Source organism: Bos indicus x Bos taurus, chromosome 9, assembly GCF_003369695.1.
Source record: "Bos indicus x Bos taurus breed Angus x Brahman F1 hybrid chromosome 9, Bos_hybrid_MaternalHap_v2.0, whole genome shotgun sequence".
NCBI lineage: Eukaryota > Metazoa > Chordata > Mammalia > Artiodactyla > Bovidae > Bos > Bos indicus x Bos taurus.
In genome coordinates this window covers 7830434-7854569 of record NC_040084.1, presented here as the reverse complement: position 1 = coordinate 7854569, position 24136 = coordinate 7830434, and the positions used below count along the sequence as shown (strand labels likewise).

The following is a 24136-nucleotide window of genomic DNA, read 5'->3' as shown; positions in this document are numbered from 1 at the left end:
GTACACAAAGTAGACACAGGTCTTTACTGCATTTTTCAGATGCTGCACTTGTGACAAATTAAATTCTTTAGTGACCTTGTGTACAGCAAGTGTATCAGTGCCCTTTTTCCAACGACATTTGCTTCCTGTGCCACATTTTTAGTAACTCTGACAATAATTCAAACTTTTTATGATTATTATATTTGTTATGGTGGTCTATGATCAGTGATCTTTGATGTGAATGTTGTCACTGCCTTGGGGCACCAGGCACATACAAGACAGGGAACTCAACAGATAAGTGTTTTGAATGTGTTCTGACTGCTCCACCCGGCAGCTGATCCCTCATCTCTCTCCCTCTCTTTGAGTCTCCCTATTCTCTGAGACCCAACAGTAATGAAATCAGGCCAATTTGCAGAAGGAAATGGCAACCCACTCCAGTACTCTTGCCTGGAGGATCCCATGGACGGAGGAGCCTGGTAGGCTACAGTCCACGGGGTCGCAAAGAGTTGGACACGACTGAGTGACTTCACTTTCACTTTCAAAGGCCTCTAAGCATTCAAGTGAAAGGAAGAGTCATACATTTCTCACTTGAAATCAAATCCCAGAAATTAATAAGCTCAGTAAGGAAGGCGTGTTGAAAGCTGAGGCAGGCCAAAAGTCAGACCTCGTGACAGTCAGCCAAGTTGCGGATGTAAAGGAAACTCTTAAAGGAAATTAAATGTGCTACTCTTGTGCACACTGGAATGAACAAAGCCTTCCTGCTTATACAGAGAAAGTTTGACCGGTCTGGAGAGAAGATCCACACCACCATACCATTCCCATATGCAGAAGTCTCATCCAGACATAACAGGGCCCTGAAGTGAAGTTGCCCAGTCGTGTCTGACTCTCTGTGACCCCTTGGACTGTAGCCTACCAGGCTCCTTTGTCCATGGAATTTTCCAGGCGAGAGTACTGGAGTGGGTTGCCATTTCCTTCTCCAGGGGATCGTCCCGATCCTGGGATTGAACCCAGGTCTCCCACATTGCAGGCAGACACTTTACCCTCTGAGCCACCAGGGAAGCCCAAACTCCCTTCCATTCTATGAGGGCTGAGAGAGGTGAGGAAGCTGCAGATGGAAAGTCTGAAGCCGGCAGAGACGGGCTCATGAAATTGAAGTAAAGAAGCTGTCTCCCTAACATCAAAGTGCAAGGTGCAGCAACAAGTGCTGATGTAGAAGCTGAAGCTAGTTATCCAGAAGATGTGGCTCAGATAATTCATGAGGGTGGCTACCCTAAACAACAGATTTTCACTGTATACAAATAGCCTTTGACTGGAAGAAGATGCTGTCTAAGACTTTCATATTTGGAGAGGAGAAGTAAATGCCCAGATTCAATACTTCAAAGGACATGCTGACACTCTTGTTAGGGGCTAATGTAGCTTTAAACTTGAAGCCAGTTCTCATTCACCATTCTGAAAATCCTAGGGCCCTTAAAGTATGCTAAATCTTCTCTCTCTGTGTTCTATTAATGGAACAACAAAGCCTGCATGACAGGACATCTGTTTACAACATGGTTTACTGAATATTTTAAGCCCACTGTTGACCTACTGCTCAGAAAAAAGATTTTTTTTCAAAACATTACTGCTTATTGACAATGCACTTGGTTACCCAAGAACTCTGATGGAGACAATGAGACTAATGTTGCTTTTTCATGCCCGCTAACATAATGTCCATTCTTATGGATGGAGATCAAGGAGATATTTTGACCTTTAAGTCCTATTATTTAAGAAACACATTTTGTAAGCCTATAGGCACCAGATATAGTGATTCCTCTGATGGATCTGGGCAGTGAAGAAGAAACCTTCTGGAAAGGATTCACGATTCTAGATGCCATTAAGAATATTCATGATTCACAGGAAGTGCTCCAAACACTAACAGAAGTTTACAGGAAACTGACTGCAATCTTCATTGACTTGAAGGGGTTTGAGACTTAAGTGGAGGAAGTAACTGCAGATGTGGAAACAGCAAGAGAATTGGAATTATACGGGGAGCATTAAGATGTGACTGCTGCTGCTACTGCTAAGTTGCTTCAGCCGTGTCCGACTCTGTGCGACCCCATAGACGGCAGCCCACTAGGCTCCCCTGTCCCTGGGATTCTCCAGGCAAGAACACTGGAGCGGGTTTCCATTTCCTTCTCCAATGCATGAAAGTGAAAAGTGAAAGGGAAGTCGCTCAGTCATGTCCAACTCTTAGCGACCCCATGGACTGCAGCCTACCAGGCTCCTCTGTCCATGGGATTTTCCAGGCAAGAATACTGGAGTGGGTTTCCATTGCCTTCTCCCAAGATGTGACTGAATTACTGCAATTTCATGATAAAATTTGCAGGGTTGAGGAACTAGTTGTTATATATAAGTAAAGAAAGTTTCTTGAAGTGGAATCTACTCCTGGTGAAGATGCTGTGAAGATTATTGAATGACAACAAAGGATTTAGAATATGACATAAACGAAGTTGATAAAGCAGAATAGAAGTTTGAGAGGACTGACATCAATCTTGAACGTAGTTTTATTATAGGCAAAATGCTATCAAACAGGATTACATGCTACAGAAAAATATTTCATGAAATGAAGAATCAGCCAACGTGGGAACTTTTCTGTCTCATTTTAAGAAATCCACTTCCATCTGAGCCCTCAACAACAACCACCTTGACCAGTCAGTAGCCACCAACATGTGGGCAAGACCCTCTACCAACAAAAAGATTACAATTTCCTGAAGGCTCAGATGGTGGTTGGCATTTTTTAGCAATAAAGTATTTTAAAATTAAGGTACGTACATTGTTTTTAAGACATAATGTTATTATGACACACTTAAGAGAATACAGTATAATGTAAACATAATTTTTATGTGCACTGGGGAACCAAAAAATTGGTATGACTTACTTGATTGTGATATTCCCTTTACTGAGGTGATCTCGAACTGAACCTGTGATATTTCTGAGGTGTGCCTATAGAAGGTGAAACCAACCTTGAAGATGAAGGCCAACCAAGACACTCTACATGAATCCAATTAGATGCTATTACCCTCAAAACAACTATTACCTCATTCTTCATTTCTATTTACTTTTATGTGTCTATTATTTCATTTATTGATTTATTTCTTCAAATATATTTATTGACCACTTAAAAAGACAAGACCTTGATTTTGGAGATGGGGACAGGTAGCAATGAATATAATAAATAATGATAATTACAGAGCTCATATTTTAGAAAAGGACTCCCCAGAACAAGTTGAACAGTTAGTTACATGCCATATAAGTTAATTCTAGAGCATTGCTGCAAAGGATGATTTCAAGACAGAGTGAGACAAGAGTTTTCAGGGACTTGGGAGTCTTCCCTGACAAAGCAAGTTTTCAAGTGCACTTGAAGGATAATAGGAAGTGCCTAAGAAAGCGCTTATTCCATGAAGATACAGAGGTGCTGGGCGGGACTGAATAAGGGGCATTGTGAGCATCACCCAGACAGCCAGGTGAATAACTACCAGGGAGGTCAGGGAAGAGACAGGGGCCAGATTTCAAACTTTTTGTAACCATGTTAAGGATTTTAGCTCTTTGCTCCGATCGTTAAGCAGCCATTGGAGAATTTCAACGGGACTCGGATCGTATCTGGCACAGGAAAGCAGAGGAGGGTCTGAGCTGGAGGAGGAAACCTGCCAGGGTGGCATCCTGGGGAGATGAGGGATACAAGGGAAGGGCCCTGAGCAGAGAGGGGGCCAAGGGGACTACCCAGGTGTCCAGGCTGGGATAGAATACAGATGGCTGAGCCTTTCTTTGGAAGTTCAAATTGAGATGCATTTATTTATTCACTAATTCAAATGACTACTGAGAATCTTTCAGTCACCAGACACTGATAGGTGTTACAAGAAATACTAGAATTTGAATTCCAACCCCTCAAAAATCTTTTAGAACTCACCAAAGGAATTACTCTATGCACACAAATAAGTAAATAAAAAATGAAAAGCAATACCAATTTAACACAACAATAAAAACACTCAGAAAACTCATCACATCTACTAGGGGGTAACTGTGTTAGACTACTATGGTAAGATTTGGATGGTTTAGACAAAGGAGAAGCGTTCATGAAGGTATAATCCCATAGGCCACAAATGAAAAGTGAGCAAAGGAACCAGGCAAAATATTTACCTGAAGGCAATAACTAGCATTTAAGTGTTAAAAATGCACCAGGATATTACTTTCCACTTTTTTCCAATGTCATTCCATTGCTTTTCATCTATTTCATAAATCCAAAGTTATAAACTAATGCTTCTGTGAAGACCCACCCTGGCAGAATAGGAATGAGTACTTTCAACCTAATTTCAGATTGTGCAGGGAGCTATTAAAAATAAAGTTATTTAATATGTATCTAGTGGTACTGTGTGATTTAAAAAATCATAAAAGGCCAATTTAATCATCCCATTCATGTCATTAAGCATCTCACTTTTAGCACCTGACACAGTCTTATTGACTATATAATCCATTTGCCAGACAAAAAAGAAGTCTAGTGAATCCATTTCCTCTAGATGTTGGCTTTGAAGATGAGTGTGTTTTCCATTTCAGAAGTTTGCTTTTCTAAGATAACACTTATTAAGTCTGCATTCGGAGGAGAGAGGTTTTTAAAAAATAAGATTCATACCTGCACTGTAGATACCACCTATTTGGCCAAAAAATGTACAGGTATTCAACTTACTGAGAACATTCAGAAAGCAACACAGAAACAAAGATGAATTAAGTGATACCAATCAGTTTAGTGCTAAGTGACTAGAATAAAGGAATATCTGCTATCCTTAAAAATTCTGCTTTAAAGTAAAAAATTTAGTAGTTTTTAGGAACGTAACAGTTGTACACTCACTACAAAGAAGAGAGGGTAAGTGTCTACAGCTAGGACGATGTACATTTAGGAATGAGTGAGATAGACAAAGAGTAGATAATTCAGCAGGGGGCTATATTATGGCTGAGGAGAGAAAGTATCTTGCTGAAGACATCTTAGACGTATTAGAAAAACAGATTATTTGTGAAGTGTTTTGCTCATGAGAAGTTTTTTTGAAAGACTGCATAATCATTGTAAAATTTTTTTTAAACATTTTTAATCCATACATTTGTAATATTATCTCAGTCTTTCTGTAAAAGTACACATTTTATGTTGTGGCTGGAGTTCAAGAATGAGTTAAATTAGATATTTGAGGGAATTTTGAACTTTGACACCACTATAAACATCAGCAAAACATACACTTTACAGGAAGTTTTGTTTATAAGTCAGTTACAGAAAACAAATAATAATGAAAATGTATCAAGTGTAACTTTTCGATGTTTTATTTTACACTGAGAACTAGAAGTCTCTTTTTGTGAATATTCCCTGTCCATTATGACAGATGGCTGTGACAAAGTAACTGATTATATACTTTCTTAAAAAGAAGAAAAGACCAATATTCCCTTAATGTGTTATATAGTGTGTTAAGTCAAATTCCCATTTCCAGTGGGAAAATGGACAATTAAGAAGTTAGAAAGAGAGGGGTATGTGAATTTAAAGAATTAGATAATTGACCAATTGTATACAAAAGAATTTCTTTTAGTGTCAAGTGTGGAACATTTATTTTGTCATCTTGGAATTAAAAAAAAAAAATCATTGATTATGTTCTAAGGTGGCGGAAAAGGTCACTTTTCATTCCAATTCCAAAGAAGGGCAATGCCAAAGAATGTTTAAACTACTGCACAATTGCACCCATTTCACTGGCTAGCAAAGGAATGCTCAAAATCCTTCAAGTTAGGCTTAAACAGTATTTGAATTGAGAACTTCTAGATGTACAAGCTAGATTTAGAAAAGGAAGAGGAACCAGAGATCAAATTGCAAATATCTGTTGGATCACCAAAAAAGCTAGAGAATTTAAAAAAAAAATCTGCTTCATTCACAATGCTAAAATCTTTGACTGTGTAGATCACAACAAACTGAGGAATTTCTTAGAGATAGGAATACCAGACCACCTTACCTGTCTCCTGTGTGCAGGTCAAGAAGCAACAATTACAACTGTACATGGAAAAATGGACTGGTTCAAAATTGGGAAAGAAGTATGTCAAGGCTTATATTGTCACCCTGCTCATTTACCTTATATGTAGAGTACATCATGCAAAATGCCAGGATGGATGAAGCACAAGTTGGAATCAAGATTGGCGGGAGAAATATCAATAACCTCACATATGCAGATGACACCACCCTTATGGCAGAAAGTGAAGAGGAACTAAAGAACCCCTTGATGAAGGTAAAAGAAGAGAGTGAAAAAGCTGGCTTAAAACTCAGCATTCAAAAAATGAAGATCATGGAATCTGGAATCCAGTCCTATCACTTCATGGCAAATAGATGGGGAAACAATGCAAACAGTGACAGACTTTATTTTCTTGTCCTCCAAAATCATTGCAGATGGTGATTGCAGCCATTAAAGACACAAACTCCTTGGAAGAAAAGCAATGACAAACCTAGTCAGTGTGTTAAAAAGCAGAGACATGACTTTGCTGATAAAGGTCCATATAGGCAAAGCTATGGTTTTCCAGTGGTCATGCACGGATGTGAGAGTTGGACTATAAAGAAAGCTGAGCACCGAAGAATTGATGCTTTTGAACTGTGGTGTTGGAGAAGACTCTTGAGAGTCCCTTGGACTGCAAGGAGATCCAACCAGTCTATTCTGAAGGAGATTAGTCCTGAGATATCTTTGGAAGGAATGATGCTAAAGCTGAAACTCCACTATTTTGGCCACCTCATGCGAAGAGTTGACTCATTGGAAAAGACTCTGATGCTGGGAGGGATTGGGGGCAGGAGGAGAAGGGGACGACAGAGGATGAGATGGCTGGATGGCATCACTGACTTGATGGACGTGAGTCTGAGTGAACTCCGGGAGTTGGTGATGGACAGGGAGGCCTGGCGTGCTGGGATTCATGGGGTCGCAAAGAGTCAGACACGACTGAGCGACTGAACTGAACTATTATATATAAAACAGATAAGCAAGAAGTACCTACTGTATAGCAAAGGAAACTATACTCTCCTGGTGGCACAGTGGTATGAATCTGTCTGCCAATGCAGGAGACACGAGACACAATGTGGGTTAGTTCTCTGGGTCAGGAAGATGTCCTGGAGTAGGAAATGGCAACCTGCTTCAGTTTTCTTGCCTGGGAAATCCCATGGTCAGAGGAGCCTGGCAGGCTACAGTTCACAGGGTCACAAAAGAGTTGGGCATGACTTAGTGAGGAAACAACAACCACAATAATAACGGACAAGAGGGAAGAATCTGAAAAAACACTGGTACATATGTACATATAACTGAACTACTTGCTGTACTCCTGAAGTAAACTAAATCAACTATACTCCAATAAAACTTTTTTTAAGAAAAGAGTATCACAATATCATGAAAATATCTGAACCAAGAAGAAAAAAAGAAACGTCTTTCTGAAATGGTAGTGTTATTTCACTAAATGAAAAAAAAAAGTTGGTTTCTGAGAGGTGGAAATTAAGAGCTCTGTTTTGGACATTTAAGCATTTCCCAATCCGACCTGTACATTACACTTCAGGGATAAATGGTGAGATACTTGAAAACCAATTATCATATGATACACCTTAGGTTTTTGTTTCATAACCACTTAGCTAAGTACCACACAAGCCATGAAGAGACTTTTTTCTTCTTATCTGATGCTTGCTGGAGAATCCGAAGCACGGCTGATGCTGCCTCTCCCAGCTGCATTTAGGTTTGCTCTTCACCCGGGCGAGCTCAGACCAGAGACCATCAAAGCACTCCCCACCCCATCTCCACCTACTCAGGTGGGACTGTCCTACACACTTACAGGGACAACCCCAGACTCTGCAAACCCATGAGTGTGAAAACACCTCAAAGCTTTCTTTCTAGAAATCTGTGCTTGCTGCTGCTGCTGCAAGTCGCTTCAGTCATGTCCGACTCTGTGTGACCCCATGGACAGCAGCCCATCATTTTCCCCTGCCCACAGGATTCTCCAGGAAAGAACACTGGAGTGGGTTGCCATTTCCTTCTCAAAAATCTGTGCCTATTGCAAGCTAATTAGGATCTTGTCATTCTGTCAGAAAAGTCTTCCTGATGATTTGGGGAAATGTAAATAATCCAACAGACTGGTTCCAAACAGGAAAAGGAGTACGTCAAGGCTGCATATTGTCATCCTGCTTATTTAATTTATATGCAGAGTACATCATGAGAAACGCTGGGCTGGAAGAAACACAAGCTGGAATCAAGATTGCTGGGAGAAATATCAATAACCTCAGATATGCAGATGACACCACCCTTATGGCAGAAAGTGAAGAGGAACTAAAAAGCCTCTTGATGAAAGTGAAAGTGGAGAGTGAAAAAGTTGGCTTAAAGCTCAAAATTCAGAAAATGAAGATCATGGCATCCGGTCGCATCACTTCATGGGAAATGGATGGGGAAACAGTGGAAACAGAGTCAGACTTTATTTTTTGGGGCTCCAAAATCACTGCAGATGGTGATTGCAGCAAAGAAATTAAAAGACACTTACTCCTTGGAAGGAAAGTTATGACCAACCTAGATAGCATATTCAAAAGCAGAGACATTACTTTGCCCACTAAGGTCTGTCTAGTCAAGGCTATAGTTTTTCCAGTGGTCATGTATGGATGTGAGAGTTGGACTGTGAAGAAAGCTGAGCACCAAAGAATTGATGCTTTTGAACTGTGGTGCTGGAGAAGATTCTTGCGAGTCCCTTGGACTGCAAGGAGATCCACCCAGTCCACCCTAAAGGAGACCAGTCCTGGGTGTTCATTGGAAGGGCTGATGCTGAGGCTGAAACTCCAATACTTTGGCCACCTCATGCGAAGAGTTGACTCATTGGAAAAGACTCTGATGCTGGGAGGGATTGGGGGCAGGAGGAGAAGGGGACAATAGAGGATGAGATGGCTGGATGGTATCACCAACTCGATGCACATGAGTCTGGGTGAACTCCGGGGTTGGTGATGGACAGGAAGGCCTGGCGTGCTGAGATTCATTGGGTTGCAAAGAGTCAGACACGACTGAGCAACTGAACTGAACTGAAACAATCCAAAACAGGCTTCCGAGGTGGCACTCATGGTCCAAAATCCACCTGCCAATGCAGGAGACATAGTGGCCTGGGTTCAATCCCTGGATGGGGCGGATCCCCTGGAGAAGGAAATGGGAACCTACTCTAGTATTCTTGCCTGCAGAATCCTATGGACAGAGGAGCCTGGTGGACTGCAGTCCACAGGGTCGCATAGAATCAGACATGACTGAAGCGACTTAGCACGCAGGCATGCATGCAGACATTCCAAAACTGGTCTTGCAGGCTGTGGATGCCCTCCTTAGAATCCACACTGTGACTGGCCTCCTTCTCCTAGACTCATGGACAACTGTGCTGATGAAGACGCACTACGCTCTGCCCTCCTGTAACCCACAGCCTGAGCGGCTGTGGTGGAGACAGATGACGGTAAACAAGGAAACAAAGGAGAAACAACAGTCTCATCCGGAAGAGTTCTGAAGGCAGAATGACCACAGAAGAGCTGAGTTCCCATCACTAGGAGGAGCCAGAGACCTGAGCTCCATGGAGGGCTCCACCCAAGGTGGGGTTGGGGGCAGGAAGGCTTTGTGCATTTCAGGAAAGAGATGAGTCTGGGGCTCATGAAGAGGGCGACACAGCAGGAGGTGGGTCCTGAGGGCAACAGAAGACAGATCTTGGGGGGTCCAGCAGGTACAGGACCAAAAAGCTGAAATGCCACGAGAGGACTTGATAGTTGTGAAGAGACGTGGCGTCATTCATATTTGAGCCCTTCTATTTTGTGGATTTGTGCAGACTGGGTTGCACAGGGGCAGGAATTGGTGTGGCAGATGTTAGTGGACTAGACTACAGCCCAGACAGGGGTAAATGGTAGGACCTGTTACTGAACTGGGTTAGAGGAACTTTCAAACAGGTCAGCAGGCATATAGCCCTGAAATAAAAATGTTTATCTGGAACATGTTGAACCTGCAGTGCCATTATAGACATAACCCAGGGAATCCTGCATTGAATAAACTTTGTTTAAAGTTGTCTCTCCCAAATTTCCTCCCTCCCTCTTTTCTTCTTATTTTTTCTTTCATGGAACACCATTTGACATCACATTATAAGGCATAATTTCTTCTGTGAAGAGCCAACATTTTCTTGGGCTTTTCATTTTCTCTTCATTTCTATCATCAGCATTTGCAGTTGGGCTTTTTAATTGTCATTTTTCAATTTAAAAACTCCAAATGCCTATCACCTGTGAACCATCACACAGAGGCGTCTAAGGATGGAGAATGGGAGGCCATATTTTAAATCTGGGAAGATGCTAAGATCAGCCAGTCCTACCTTCACAGCAGTACTTCCTTATAAAACAGAGCCACTCTGCAGACACAAAGTTTTTTTTTTCAGTAATGTGACACATGAGACATTTTCTGGACACAGAAAAATTAAAATTACCATGTTTAAATTGTTAGATTCCTGGGTTTTACTTTGTTATATAAGCTTCCTTCTGCAGTTGTGTTCACTTGGAAGAAAAATCTGTCTCCCATATGCAGGGAGTTAGTTCCTATGATATATTTTATTTTACTTTATAACTTTAAAATTTTTATTGAAGCACAATTGATTTAACTGTTGTGCTAATTTCTTCTTACACCAAAGTGATTCAGTTATACACAGATATACATACTTTATTATATTCTTTTCCATTATGGTTTATTCAAGGATATTGAATATAGTTCCCAGTGACTATGATACATGTTAATGAAAATACTATGCTTCAGTCTATTTTCTCATTTTGAGAATAACTAGTGACATTCTAGAACTGGTTGGATAACAATAAACACAAGTTAAAGTCATGAGTATTTTGGACACGAAAACCATCATTTCAACAACTGTTCTGGGTTGATTATTGCTGGCTGATTAAGTTACTGATAGGGAAGAGTTGGGGGACAAAAGCTGCCTTTTAGGCTATCTGACTTAGGAATGGCAAAGTGGGAGAGCCTTGATTTTTATTGAATTGAAAGTTACCCAGAAAATGGGAAAGACTCCTTTGGAATACAAGACTGAAATATGGAAGAACCATATGTTGAAGAGCTTAAACTTATGTTTCCTATCTGCCATTTTTATATAAATGACAAGAGAGGAGACATCAAAATGAAATATGCTTTAAAAAAATAGAATTAAGGATAGTCTTACCAAATTATCATGGTAAGAGTAAGGATTTAAAAAAGTAAGATTAAGTTAAGATAAAGTTTAAATGAGAAAAATATTAAATAGTAAATGAAAACAATCCAGAATTAACACAGACATAATGATTTTTTTAAAAAATTTCATAAGCTAAGCACCGAAACATCACCAGAATAGTGCTTAAACATCTGAAATGACACAAAATGAATACAATCACCACATAATAGACCAGAAGGTTAAGATTATAGACTACAAATTAATTAAAGACCAGGTTAATGAGGTATCATTTGTGTTGTAAATTATAACGTCCTCATGCTGAGAGATCAAGGACCTCTCAGGTCCTGAGTCAGATAGGGCCAAGTCTCCGCACCTTTCCACTCACTGTCTCCCCAGGAGCTCCCTGCAGAGGGACAGTGGGAGGTCACCCTCTCACAGATGCTGAAGAATGAAAATACTAGCACCGCAGGAGACTGAAGCCTCGTGCTCATGGTAACAGACATTTGGGTCCAGCTCCATTCCTCAGGACCTACCATCGGGTGGTTCGTTCTTTCTTCTTGGAGTTTATAAGAGTCTGCAAATGTAACTGGAAAGTACAACCAAATCAGATCTCTCTAGAAAGGTTCTGGATCCTAAGGAATGGATTTCTCAAATGCAGGACTGCTCAGTCCCATAGACTGACACTTACGTACCTACTTCTCCTTAGAAAAATCCTGCCCAAAGAATCTCTTTTGAGTATCTGGTTAAGCCTGTCCATAAGAAGCAAAGCTCAAAAACTATCATAATATCCTGAGTTTATTTCACCAAATCCCTCACTTTTCAAGTAATGCTGCTGCTACTGCTAAGTCGCTTCAGTCGTGTCCGACTCTGTGCAACCCCAGAGACGGCAGCCCACCAGGCTTACCCATCCCTGGGATTCTCCAGGCAAGAACACTGGAGTGGGTTGCCATTTCCTTCTCCAATGCATGAAAGTGAAAAGTGAAAGTGAAGTCGTTCAGTCATTCCCAACTCTTAGCGACCCCATGGACAGTCCTATCTAAATCCTGATAAATACCCTCAACTTTGTTATTTTATACTCATAGAACATTCCTAAAATATGAAGGGTAATGAATACTGGCTCTACTTTACAAATGAAAGTGGGGAATAGAAAAGAGGAAGAAGTTGCCAAAGTAAATATTTACAATTAAGGACTGGGATGAAACCTTCATCCATGTCTTGTGGATTCCAGACTACTGAACCATATTCATTCATTCAGACATAGTTCTTATAGATAAATGAAAACTTGTCAATAATTCCTTATTTCAGTCTCCCATCTGTCACTTACATATTATTTACCCCTGCCTATCTTCGATATTATTTGTCCTCTACTTCATAAATATATATCAGAAGGAGAATTGTTAAGACAGAAACAAGTAGGGCCAAACTTGAATCACTTGTTCCTCCAGTCTTCAACTTTGGACAAAGGGAAATAATTATTACTATTAATATAAAGCCAAATACTATGAAAGAAATTATAATGAACCTTGAGACTTTGAAGTAAACACTTAAACATTTATTTTCCCCAAATAATTTAATTTTGGAAAAGATAAGGTAGATTTTATTTTGCAGATACACATCTGTATAATGTTAAGGGAGGGCCTACCTGGGAAATGCAAACATTTCATAATGCCTGTTAATTTTCTCCAGATGAATATTAATCAAAATCACTAACAACAGAAACCTCTGAAGTCACCATGGAGGAGGGGTCACCATCCTGACAAACTTAGCCAAACTTCAGTGCTATAGGCAGCCTCCCTGGTGTCATAATGATGTGTTATCTCTTGTTGGGCCTAAAACCATCGCAGCACATGAATACCAGACAAGGTCACTTGGAGACTGTGATCAAAATGAGGTAAACCAAAACCACTTCATGGACAAAGACAGGTCCCAGTGGAACACACAATTCTCAGAACACACATTCTGAGAGAGGAGTTGCGTTCTCCTCTCAGCTGAGTGACACACCAACTCAGCTGGTCTTCACTTGTCCTAGATATTTACTAAGATACTAAATCCTAGAGTTGCCCCTCTCACCCTGACACCATCAAATGTGAAGCAAAGTCCTACTTTAATAAACTTTCTGTGAAATCACCCACCACAAGCCCAAACCATTGGTAAGTCTTTCCTAATACCCTCTTGGGCTTCCCTGGTACCTCAGAGGTAAAGAATCTCTCAGCCAATGCAGGAGACTTGGGTTTGATCCCTGGGTCAGGAAGATCCCCTGGAGAAGGAAATGGTAACCCACTCCAGTACTCTTGCCTGGGAAATCCCATGGACAGAGGAGCCTGGTGGGCTACAGTCTATGGGATCGCAAAAGAGTTGGACAGGACTTGGTGACTAAACTGCAATAACAACACCCTCTTACTAAGATGCCCTGCAGTTTCCTATGTTAATTCCCCCTCACTGTGGAGAGTGACAAACCCAACTTGTTCAACGACAAGTGTCATCCTGATGGACTCTCACTGGAGCGCACTGACATGATAATACTACTAATATTTATTAATAGCATTTGCGAGTTTGTTAACTACCAAGTTCTCTCCTTTAAAGCATCTCATGTGGCCTTCTCATGAAGAGGGTGTTACTATTCTGTCCTCAATGTGCAGCTGAAGAAACTAAGACCAGAGGAGCAACACAGATGTGAAATGTGATATCTAAATTCAAATATGTTTTCGCTTGCAAAAACCAAAGATCTTTCTACTACAACACATTACTGTATTTTTAAATAAGAACAGAAATGCCCTACAAAACATCTGGATGAGCATTAGAAATTTGGATATGTATAGGTGGAAAGAATCCACTTAATAATTGGATACAACCAGGAATAAAGTTGCATAGAGAGATAAACAGGAAATACAACAGCACTTCTTTGTTGTCAAATATATCAACTAATATCATTGTGAACTTGATGCTCAATTAGTGACTGCAATGAAAATTCAGAGAAAACAGAAAGCACAGGTTGGACTTCCAGAAATTCTGGGTATGGTGAGGTGATAGAAACAGATCACAAAGACCACTGGACACACAGATACATACATACATCCTTCCATAGTATGACACGTGATTGGTACTGTAGATGAGAAAAGAGGCTCCTCTGTCTATGGGGATTCTCCACGCCAGAAACTGGAGTGGGTTGCCATGCCCTCATCCAGGGGATCTTCCCAACCCAGGGATCAAACCTATGTTTCTTATGTCTCCTGCACTAGCAGGTGGGTTCTTTACCACTAGCACCGCCTGGGAAGCCCCTAAGAAACACATTTGCTGTGCTAAGTCACTTCAGTTGTGTCTGACTCTGCGACCCTATGGATTGTAGCCCACCAAGCTCCTCTGTCCATGTTCTCCAGGCAAGAATACTGGAGTGGGTTACTGTGTCCTCCACCAGGAAGAAACACATATCATCCCCATAATGAAGTGGATGCTATGTAAGAATGAAGAGTGTTGTTCACACTAAATGATGAAATGTGTTTGATCTATGCAAATTCTGATCAGTTCAGTTCAGTCACTCAGTCGTGTCTGATTCTTTGTGACCCCATGGACTGCAGTATGCCAGGCTTCCTTGGCCATCAGCAATTCCTGGAGCTTACTCAAACTCATGTCCATAGGGTCGGTGATGCCATCCAATCATCTCATCCTCTGTCATCCCCTTCTCCTCCTGCCTTCAATCTTTCACAGCATCAGAGTCTTTTCCAATGAGTTAGTTCTTCAAAATTAGGTGGCCAAAGTATAGGAGTTTCAGCTTCAGCATCAGTCTTTCCAATGAATATTCAAGATTGATTTCCTTTATGATGGACTGGTTGGGTCTCCTTGCAGTCCAAGGGACTCTGAAGAGTCTTCTCCAACACCACAGTTCAAAAGCATCAGTTCTTCAGCGCTCAGCTTTCTTTATAGTTCACCTCTCACATCCATACATGACTACTAGAAAAACCATAGCTTTGACTAGATGGACCTTTGTTGGCAAAGTAATGTCTCAGCTTTTTAATATGCTGTCTAGGTTGGTCGTAATTTTTCTTCCAAAGAGCAAGCATCTTTCAATTTCATGGCTGCAGTCACCATCTACAGTGATTTTGGAGCCCCCAAAATAAAGTCAGCCACTGTTTCCATTGTTTCCCCATCTATTTGCCATAGAGTGATGGGACTGGGTACCATGATCTTAGTTTTCTGAATGTTGAGGTGTAAGCCAACTTTTCACTCTCCTCTTTCAGCTTCATCAAGAGGCTCTTTAGTTCTTCTTTGCTTTCTGTCATAGGGTGGTGTCATCTGCATATCTGAGGTTATTGATATTTCTCCCAGCAATCTTGATTTCCTACTGATAATACATGGCATCCTATTCTTATCTGATACTTTCCTTAGTCAATGTCCAACTTTCTCCCATTCCTTTTGAGCAAAGGTAAATCACTTGCCTCCTTGCCATACGAGGAGAGAAGGAAGGAAGGAAAAGTTAGATCTGGTATTTCCTAGTTTGAGTCATTAGTAACTGATTTGTGTACTATATCTAAACAGTGACTGGTGTTGGCTGGGGGCAGTCGGCCAGAAATATACAGAGCAAAATGTGTTTCTTAAAAGCTGGGAGGCTGTTCTCACATGACCCTACACTAAAACATCACTGCCCATGATCAGAACTTGCACGATCAAATCTTGCAGAAGTGGTGACCAGAGACGCAATTTTTTGTTGTGAATGTTTCCCCTGCTTTCTTCTGCTCTGTGGCCCATGTCAGCCTAACCAAGGAGAACCAAGTGTGGGTCTTACCCACACTCTTCATCACGGTCACATTTCTTATAATGGTTTTTTTCTTTAAGAGGATATCTTAGGAATCTCAGGTAGGATGGCTATAAGAAATGTAGGTTGAAATCACTTAATATTCAAATTGCTATCTTTTATTAAGACTAGAGCATTTATTTGTGTTTTTCAGAATTGCATTCTATTTTTCACATGCCTGGGTTTCCCTTGTGGCTCAGTTGATAAAGAATCCACCTGTAATGCAGGAGACCTTGGTTCAATCCCTGGGTTGGGAAGATCCCCTGGAGAAGGGAAAGGCTACCACTCCAGTATTCTGGCCTGGAGAATTTCATGGACTGTATAGTGGGGTGGCAAAGAGTCAGACATGACTGGGTGACTTTCACTTTCATTTTTCACATGCGTGTTTCTAAATTCTCAGAAGAGATTGCAAATTTCTAGAGATCAGGGATTCTACATTATTCTCAGCAGTGTTTTACATCTAGTTGATAGTTAATAATGCTTTATATTCAGTGAAGATCCCTGAAATTAGTCATAATTAGTTCTACTTCTTCTTATATGTCTGGATATCCAACTGTAATGATCTTAGAGTGATTTCAGTGATAGTATAATACAGGTAAAACACTAGTAGCTTGAAAACACACATGGTTACTACGTGAGTGATACGTGGTGTATGTGCTTACAGAGGAGCCAGTGGGGCAAAGCTACCATCTGTGGAATTATGACTGAACACCTCTAAGTCATAACTGGATCAGCTTAGAAAAATGCATTTTCTTATCTGAATTCTAACAACTTAGCAGCTCTATGTACTCATATCTAAGCTTTTCATGTCTAGATAGATTAATGGAAAATGGACTATGAAAAACCCGGCTGACAACATTTTATTGATCGGTGCCATTTTATCTTTGTACTTATGGGGATCAACTGAGGTAAAGAATTAATTAAAAACAAATATATCCAAAGATATTCCATAGTTAGCTATTATTCTTTACTTCCAAGTGTTGTCTATTTTTTTCACATTCCATAGAAAAATGAGTGAACTCTGACTACCTGTAAATATCACAGCTTAGTTGTTAGAAAAAAATACTAAAATGTGCATAAGTTAAATCTTTGGGGAAAAGGCAGAGCATAAATATACATGCATATGTCTGGTGTGCCTATCTGTATATTTACATAGAGATAGACAAAAGAACTTAAATAGATTTTCTGGGAATGATTTGAAAATAAGGAATCATGATTTTGACACCTTAGTATTCATAATACCTGAATACTGAATCATACAGTTATATTCGCAATTCATAGGATTCATAAAATTCTAAAAGTAAAAAGTATATTACTCAGTATAACTGCTACATATTTACATGTATACTCCCAAGTGTAGGAACCCTAGTCTTCGTCTGAATTAAAAGAGTACAATTAAGCTTGTTAGATGACTGTTTCTTCTCTGCATTTTGAGTGTTTTTCATAGTCCTCAGATATTTTAGATTCTTAAAATTTCCAGAAGAACTTTAAAACATTGTATTATAAGATAAGATATTAATGTGGGGAATTTAGAGGGCAAATGGGACTCAATGTGAGTTAAGTAATGTGTCTGGAGTTCACTACTGGGATCCCAGCTGTTTACTGCATGGAGAATATGTGAGTGCATGGGTCAGTGAGAAACTCTCCCAAACGGAAGATGCTGCTTATTAATACTGGTCTGCACATTTTTGTTAGACTTTTCCATTTGCTACTCATACCTGTGTCTTCTTCTAAGAAGTGTCTTTGCTTTCCTGGGAGATTCTATCATTGTTTGTGTTCATTTTCTCCCATAAATTGCAAACCCCTTCAAGCTAGAGATCAGTCGTTTTCATTTTGTAGGTATTTGTTTTATGTGTGAATGTTACAGCATCCTAAATAACAGCATTAGGAAGACTTTTCTCTGGAGCAATGGTGGAAATTATCAAAAGGTAAAACAGAATTGAAACATTTTAAAGGAAAAGAAAAAAATGTAAATACACTTGAAGAACAGATTTTACAGTCCTCATAATCATATCAGGATTATATATCACTTATGATCTAACCATTTTGAATATCTAGCAGTGAATGCAGAAAGTCTGATTTTCTAGCAAATGTCTATAATCCTCTTATTGAAGGACCATCTCTACACCAGACTCTCTATTTACAATGTGGAAGCAACAGTCCATTCAAGTCTTTGGGAAGTCTTATAATTTTTCCAGGAGAGAAATCCATGTGTAGGATAAAAGTCTTAGTGGGAATCATTAATATGCATATTTATAGAATTTCAATAAAGGTAAGCATCCCCTGGTACACAGTATTAATTATTAATACTTCAAAATTAATGAAATATTAATATATACAACTGCATACAATAGAATCAAGGAAGGTAGCTGGCTTTATTTAAGCAAGAATCAATAAAGAAAAGGCTCATTTTCCAATGTGGCTAAATGAAGGTTGTACTCTTAAAATCTCTTAGGTATACTGGGGACCATATACAAAGATCAGAAACACAAAGCTCACCAAATGCAGAACAGGCTCACCTGGGCAGAGGGCGATATTACACGGCTTATGATGCGTCTCCGGCCCTTCGCACGGCCTCCCCCCATACTGGGGCGGAGTGCACGACCGCGTTCTGGTTCTCTGGCCTCGACCACAGGTGAATGAGCACAGACTCCACGGAGACCACTCCTCCCAGACTCCATGGACTGCAATAAAGCAAAGAAGCTTCAACAACAGAAACCGAGACGCAAAGTCAAAGATTACTTTTTTAAATACATAACTAAGAAAAAAAAACTCATCAAATAGACAAGTATGAAGGTATTTTAAAAATTCATTTGAATTACTCTTATTTGCCACAAGATGTAAGTTAACTCAAAAATCATTAAAATAATATAAACTTGCATGTACCTTTGTATTTGAACAATTACTTATGTCATATAGTTTATTATTTTTTCTTTAATGGAAATGTACGTCTCTATGTCATGGTAAAACAGTCATGAGTTACTTCACATCTATGTAAAACTAACTAAATTTCTTAGAGTAACCTTCTGGAGTTAAAGCTGAGTTTAAATAGAGAGGGTCAACTTAATTTTTTCAACATTTAAAAAGTTTCAGGATTAATAAATTTGATTAATAAATTTTTTGATGTCAGAGCATTGAAGGTACATATTTTAAACAGACTTCACATTTTATAAAATGTATTTTTGCCATTTAAAATCTGTGGGTGTTTAAAGTCACTGTTTTTTGAATAAGAGGTAAATTTCAAATTTCTATTTATTTGCTAAGAGTCCCCTCTTTCCCTAGGTTTAACATGAGGGGCAAATATGAAGACCTATTTCTAATAGCCAGGAAACCAGAAGACACCTTTCCTCTTCTAATAACTAAATGACACTGGTAATTCTCCTACTAAGTAAAACTTCTTGAAAAAACAAATGATTTAATTAAGATTATGCTTCATATAACTATCAATACATCAGTACTTCAAATATGCCATCATGATGAATTCAAACTTGACTGGAAATACTAACATAATTTGTGTTCCTCCATAATAAACACTTCACATAAATATTGATAACTTTTGCCAAAAGGCCATTAGGGTTAAAAGTTTAGGTCCCTTTCTTGAACTGTCAAATCACCAGTTCCATCCCAGTTTTTAACATTTGGGGCAGTAAGCAGTAGCACTCCATGGATAATACATGTATTATATCCACCCCATGGATAATACAAATCAAAATAAACCAGGCAAAATGTGCTCTTCAGGTCAAAAGTTCTTGTCTTGATATTGAAACTCTATCTTACTCTTGGAAGTCCATGAGCAAATGCTTGATATAACACCTACAGACATGAGTAGGGGGAGTAGAAATTTATACTTAAATAACAACAACAAAAAAAAGATGCTCATTTTCTTTTCAACATTGGTCAGGGCAAGTAGAAGTAACAGAAGAGTTATTCAAGTAAATATAGTACATCTAGAATCTTCTTCACGTATCTGCTGACCAAGTTATTTTAAAGACACAGATACAATACCCTTAATTATAAGGCAGTCTGTTCTATTTATACTATTTGCCCCAACTTGTGAAAATGTGTTCAACTATTGGAAAAATTAGCCAAATTTAGGCAATAGTCAATGAAATATTCTTTAAGATACTGTGAAACTAGCTGGCAAATATATTTCAAACACACTGTATAGAAAAAGAGAGAGAGAAATTAATATGTATTTTTCCCATTTAAGTTTAGGAACACCAAAAATAATTTGTATATATTGGCATAAGAATAAATAGTAAGTTTATATTTAAAGTCTAAGGAAAAAAATATACAAATACCTATATTTACATATGGGAATATATGATTAATTATAGCAAAATATTTTAAAGTAACATATACAAACATTTAGTTATGTAAAATGCATACCTTTAAACAATTTTTGCATTTATGTTTAGTTATCAAGTTTCTCCATTTAAAAAACACCATTTCTCCTTTATTTTCTGTATAAGATGTTAATAGGCTATATAGTATTTTTATTTCTCGTTCTGTTCGTTTTCTCTTCTATCAAACTGCATTGTTCCAAAAGCAGTGAACAATCTCAGAAGAAAAAGCTGCTAAACTGCCAGGTTTTTCTCCAAAATCTTACTGAAATGTTAATTAATCTTGATGACTTAGTTAAATTATGAAGCTAGAATCCTCTGAAAAGTAATCTTACCTCCTACTTTTTAAGTCTTTATTGTTTCATGGTGAAATTTCGTGACTCCTCCACATCATTTTTAAAAAGCAAAAATACTTTTTATTTGAAAAGGACATAAAATTATCAATAATTTTTACGATACTATTGAATTAGGAAATTAGGGCACAATTTTTTTTTTATAAATTTTATACATTCTCTTCATAAGATTTAGGATAAAGGTTAAATATTTTAATTTTAATGGGAATTCATTATATAAACTTTTCTTTTTAGAAAAGTATGAAAAGTGATCTAGTGCATTTGAAAAATATGCCTAGATGCAAATCAAATCAATCTATTTTTATAGTTTCCTCTTTAGATACCAGCTGTAATATTTCTATTTCATCTCTATTCTATCTAGAGATGAAATGAAGAATATACAATATGCAAATTATATTACTACCAGATTTTGAAATAAGTATACAAATTATGTTGTAATTTAGATTGGGATGTATAAGATAACTCTAAGTGAAAGTTTTCTTTTTTTTCTTAAGAAAATAAATGGATATGAAAATATGACCTTAAAAAAAATTCAAAACCACTCCTTAGCCTAAATAAACATTTATTCTAAAATACTGCAGTACATATAGAGTAGATTAGTAGTTCTCAACCAGCGGCAACATTGCCTCCCCAGGGAACATCTGGGAACATCAGAGACATATTTGGTTGTCACAGCCTCAGGGGAAGAAGGAAGTCTCCTGGCATCTGAAGGGTAGGCGTCAGGGATGCTGCCAGACATCCCTGCACCTTCAGGCCAGCTCCCCACAATAAAGATTTATCCACATCAAAATGTTGATAGTACCAAGGTTTCGGAAACCCTGGAAGAGATCATAAAACTGTAAGTCAGAAAAAAGAAAGAAAGTTGCCCAGTCATATTTGACTCTTTGCTACCTCATGGACTGTAGCCCACCAGGCTCCTCCATCCATGGGATTTTCCAGTCAAGAAATTGGAGTGGGTTGCCAAAACCAGGTCAGTACATAGACAATCTCACATAGCTCTCTAATTTTCTCAATTTACTTTCTGTTTATCTCTAGCATTTTCTTCTCTAAACAATAAAAGTTTCTAAGAAACTATGATGTCAAGGCAAAACTTTTGTAAAAGGCTGGATATTTTAGGATTCATATTAGAAATAACACATTATTATGCAATTTAATTTTAAAAAACTCTTTAAATGTGAATAATATGGGTGAATGGTAACTAATATATAACACTATTGATTAACCTTTAATAGCACAAATAAATATAAGCTCTAGTTCTATCATTCCATACATTTTGTGAAAAGTGACATTTAACATTCAATTTTTCCTTGTGTCATTTTCATTAACTAAATGGCAAATGCACTTCTTTATACACAGGGTGACAAGTAGGTTATTTATTTCTGAGGTAACTTTCTTCTTGGGAATAAGCTATTATTTCAGAAAAAAATATTTACACTATTCCAAGTACTATCTCAGATTTTAAATTCATCTTTTTTTTTTTAGTGTTTTCATTGTATGTTGTATAAAAACATACATATTTACCAGCATGGCAAATAAGTGAACAAAATTTTGAACACAAAATATTTCAAACAAGCACAATCACCATCTGAAATGTATCACAGTTTCCTGTAGTGGGATAATTATTGCACATTCAAAAAATAATAAAGTTGCTAAGTTATTCTTCATGTTTGGAAAATTAAAAAGAAATCAACAAAACTCTTGTCAAGATCTTTGATTCAATATCAGAACTATAACAGTGGTTAGATGATTAAAAGATACAGATTTCTTATCATCCTTACTATTTAGAAAGACAAACCTCTATGTACGTGGAGGTGAAGAGGAACCAATAATTAGTATGTACTTCTTCAGTAGGCATCACAGTAGGAGGTTTAAGAAAATGAGGACAAACTTGACCATCATAGAATATTATTGTTTTCTGGACCTGAGACACAGAGTGAAAGGGAGAACATGCTGGTCCCACGACAGATGGTCTCCATGCCCAGGGAGGGGTGAATCAACATCGTCTGGCAGGAAGATGGAGGTTTTCATTTGCCAACCAGGTGAGTGTTTATGGCTAGTATCTGGAAAGTAAGCTCTGAACAGAGAACTGTGGGGAACTCCTCAGCCCCACTCAGACCTGCACTTAGGGATCTGTTAGCCATTAGATTTTATTCCTGTACATTGAAAGGATCTTGACTCTTCAAAAGGATGCTGACAAGGTAAGTGTATAGGTCAAGTACAACCTAAATTTCTCTTGACAGTTCTCTCCTTGTCCAGTACAGAGCCCTTAATGTAAACACTGTTAAATAGAGGCCAGATTTAAGTACTAGTCCAGACAGTGCACTGTGCACTTAACACACACTCAGCTGAAATCCACTAGCATTTTTCATGAGCTCCTTTTACCTACAAAATTTAGAAATGTTATAATTCCTAAAATGCCCATCTCCTTACTATTTGCTTTTCTGCTCTTGCCTAATGTGTATTAGAGTCCACTTTGCTCTGTGACTCCTGTTTTTGTCTTTTTTTTTTTTTGTCTTCCCCATCCACAACTTCCTTAAGCATTTTTCCCTCACTTTGTAATTTTCATTTGATGTTCCTTCTCATCTAGTCTGATGCTCACTGACTTTTCTTGTTTTTAGTGGAATTATTGCTCTTTTCCTGCCATTCCTCATAGATTTCTGCCCTGTTTATCTTTTTTTTTAATTGAAGTAGAGTTGATTTACAGTGTTTCAGGTGTGCAGCAAAGTGATTCAGTTATATATGTGTGTTATGTATATATCTATTCTTTTTCCTGTTGTTCTGCTCTGTTTATTTAGTTATTTTTTACTTTTTGTTTTTGGCTGCATAGTGGGGCCTGTGGGATTTTAGTTTGGTGACCAGGCATCAAATCCACTGCCCCCTGCAATGGAAATGTAGAGTCTTAACCATTGGATCACCAGGGAAGTCCCACTGTTTATTTTTTAATTCTACTGCTATGTGCCTTCCAAGCCCCTGACAAAGGGATCTCCCAGCTCACCAAAGCATTCCTTCTTCAGGACTGCTCACCACTTTCTTCCCTTTTTATTTTTACCAGTGTGTCTTTCCTTTTATTGTGATAAAAATATACCAAATGGAAAATTTATCTTCGGATCCTTTCTAAGTATACAATTCAGCAGTATTAAGTATATCCATATTGTTGGGAAACAAGTCTCCAGAAAATTTTCATTCTGCAAATCAAAACTCTGTCCCTATTAAATAACTCCTCCTCCAACTTGTTTTTGAATGGGTTGCCCTTGCCCCTTCTGGGAAATCCGGACTATCCCTGCCCTGGGCCACCCACTTTGTACTTTTCCTTTTAGCAACTGTAGAATCAGCCTTCTCTGGAAGTGGAACTCTCCAGAAGCCTTAAGCACACTTCACCAGATGAAAGGCAGCGCAGTGCCCAGCCCTTTCCTTGTGCCTGTCTCACTCCAGAGGATCTAGATGGGCTG

At 38.6% G+C, this 24136-nt stretch overlaps 1 protein-coding gene across 3 annotated transcripts in view; it reads right to left on the bottom strand.

Annotated features, from left to right (window-relative positions):
• ADGRB3 (adhesion G protein-coupled receptor B3) overlaps positions 1-24136 on the bottom strand; it is a 918859-nt gene that overhangs the window by 513032 nt on the left and 381691 nt on the right. For all 3 annotated transcript variants that reach the window (XM_027550854.1, XM_027550852.1, XM_027550853.1), the window contains one exon: positions 18511-18675. In XM_027550854.1, coding sequence (XP_027406655.1) covers positions 18511-18675 — 165 coding nt within the window. The remainder of the gene's footprint in view (positions 1-18510; positions 18676-24136) is intronic.